This window comes from Mus caroli, chromosome X (genome assembly GCF_900094665.2).
Source record: "Mus caroli chromosome X, CAROLI_EIJ_v1.1, whole genome shotgun sequence".
NCBI classification, from domain to species: Eukaryota; Metazoa; Chordata; class Mammalia; order Rodentia; family Muridae; genus Mus; species Mus caroli.
Window position 1 is genome coordinate 81,105,518 of NC_034589.1, and position 2,250 is coordinate 81,107,767.

Consider the following 2,250-nt stretch of genomic DNA (forward strand, 5'->3'; position numbering starts at 1 on the left):
ATCTGTGAAACTTCCTGATGCTGAGTATATAAGCTATCTTTTATGCACTGTTTCACTGTCTATAAAGTGGGGATATTAGTATGGCTATCATTGGACGGTTAATAGTATCAGATGTGCTAACGGCCCTGAAATGTTTAAAGGAGACTTGAACAAAGTAAAGCACAGGGGAGGAATGGAAAAGCTTGTGAGAGCTAAGCACTGGTAAGATGTTCTGAGCTAAAATATCTGCCTAACAGAACTTTTTTTCCTAAAGGTGGTGTTTCTTATCTTCTAATGACTCCCTCTATTGTCGACATTTCTTGTAACTAGGAAGATCATTTACGATCCTGTCGACTTCCAAATGAATTTCCTCACCTGCGATATGCAAAGGTAAAAACTTAAAACAATTTATATGAGCCGGGTGTGGTGGCGCACGCCTTATAGATTTTGAAGGTCATTTACACTGTGGCTTTATTTTTAAAAACATGTATAGCTTTCTTCAGAAATGTGAACATTTCAGAAACATGTACAAAGAAGAATGAAAGTGTGTGCTATTCTGTTGGTCTACTTAGGGTCCCTTTTATGATATTATGCTTACATCTCTCTCAGTACATATATAAAATACTTATATATGTCAAGGATATTATTATTTTGACAAAAATGTGTTTCTTTCAGCAGGTCTCATAGAAGAGTTCAGTTTGTAATGGTTATGAAATGTTCTGCTATAATTATTTAGAAATGACAGAACATTGCTCTGCTTATTACTTTCCTTCAAATTATTAATAATATTGATATACTGCAAACAAAGGTGAAATAGATATCATCTTATATATCATATTGCAAAGTCTTATCTCACTATTAATTCCAAGAATTGAAATTCCTAGTCCACCAATACAAACATTCTAGCATTTGGCATTTATTACATAATTACAATAATTACATCTGTCACACTGTGAATTTCTAAGCTTCTTAAATTCTTACCTATAGGTTGTAGAACCCTAATACATATATAGACCACATAAATACAACTTTGAGACATCAGGGACAAGGTATAGGCACTTAGTGCTCTATAAACCATAACTCATTCTGTTTTCCCCTCTCCTTTCCTGGCTTGACTCTATACTTCTTAAATTCCATCTTCAGATTTGCTGTGTCAAAGGAATGTATCTTCAGAATGAGTGGAGTCATTTGCACCATAACAGCTGCGGTGTTTGAAATAATCCTTGCAAACAGCCGATGCTGGCGCCTATGGGAATTTGACGATAAGATTGTAAAGTTCGTGTTTTTTGGACTCTGGGAAGCTTATTACCATCAAGAGTTTAACATCTCTGGATCTACCATCCGGATTCTGGTGCACAGCCCTATCAACTCTACATGGACTATTTCACCTGAATTTCACTATGCACAGAAATTGATAGTATGGGCGATTTTGTTGAAACCTGCAGTCCTACTTTTTAATGCATTGGCCGTTAACATAGACTACAGGGATGACTCATTTGTTAAGGCACAGATACTTTTGTACAAGATCTCTGCCTCCATTTTGAGTATTAGCAGCCTTTGCACATTTATTTCTGTGAGCTGGAACCATGTCGTAGACCTTTACGGCCAAACCACACTTGATTTTCCACGAAGCTTTCCTGTTAAGAAAGAGGATCTTAAAATGAAACACTATACTGCTGCATTCCCAATAGGGGTCTTGACAGCTACCATGTCACTCTTTGGTGTGATTATATTTCTCTTTCAGATGAGCTCTTTGGAGCCACAGAGTGAAGAGGAGGCCCAGTGTGCTTCCAGACTGATCAATCAAAACACATGAGGCGAGGGCTCTGGCATCTGCCAGAAGAGTCCTTTAAAAATGTGTCTGTATGCACACATTACTAATGTACTCATCAACTTATTCCAAATAAAACATCAACTTGGTTTCTCTCTGTGTGTGTCTCAAGCTTGTATCTCCCTCTACTTGTCAGATGTGTTCCTTTCTTTAAAGGTTTTCACATCTGAAAGTCTGCCAGCCACAATCATATGTTCAGATACTGCCAACAGTCTATGGCAGGCAAAAGTACTGGTGAGACACAAACAGCATGAATCAAAAAGACTGACACTAGGGGGAGGGGTTTGCAGTTAAACTGAGAAAGGACACAAGAATCTCATCACGTTTACAGGTTGGAGACATTTAAGTCCTGCTATGTTGTAAATGAGAAGCAGAACTTCTTAACCTTGCTACTGCTAAATGTTTTGTGTGATCTCTTTAGGTAGGAAGGCCAATCTGCT

The 2,250-nt window shown here is 37.7% G+C and overlaps 1 protein-coding gene across 1 annotated transcript; it reads left to right on the plus strand.

Moving 5' to 3' along the window:
• The first annotated feature begins 253 nt into the window (after positions 1–253).
• Positions 254–1,903, plus strand: LOC110287307. The gene is made up of 2 exons (XM_021153964.1): positions 254–369; positions 1,123–1,903. The coding sequence occupies exons 1-2, from the start codon at positions 341–343 to the stop codon at positions 1,793–1,795; spliced, it is 702 nt and encodes a 233-aa protein (XP_021009623.1). The 5' UTR covers positions 254–340; the 3' UTR covers positions 1,796–1,903.
• Positions 1,904–2,250: the final 347 nt, after the last annotated feature.

Coding starts and splice junctions, on each gene's coding strand:
- LOC110287307 (XM_021153964.1), top strand. CDS start 341: ATGAATTTCCTCACCTGCGATATGCAAAG. Junction 370..1,122: donor CTCACCTGCGATATGCAAAG/GTAAAAACTTAA, acceptor TTCCATCTTCAG/ATTTGCTGTGTCAAAGGAAT.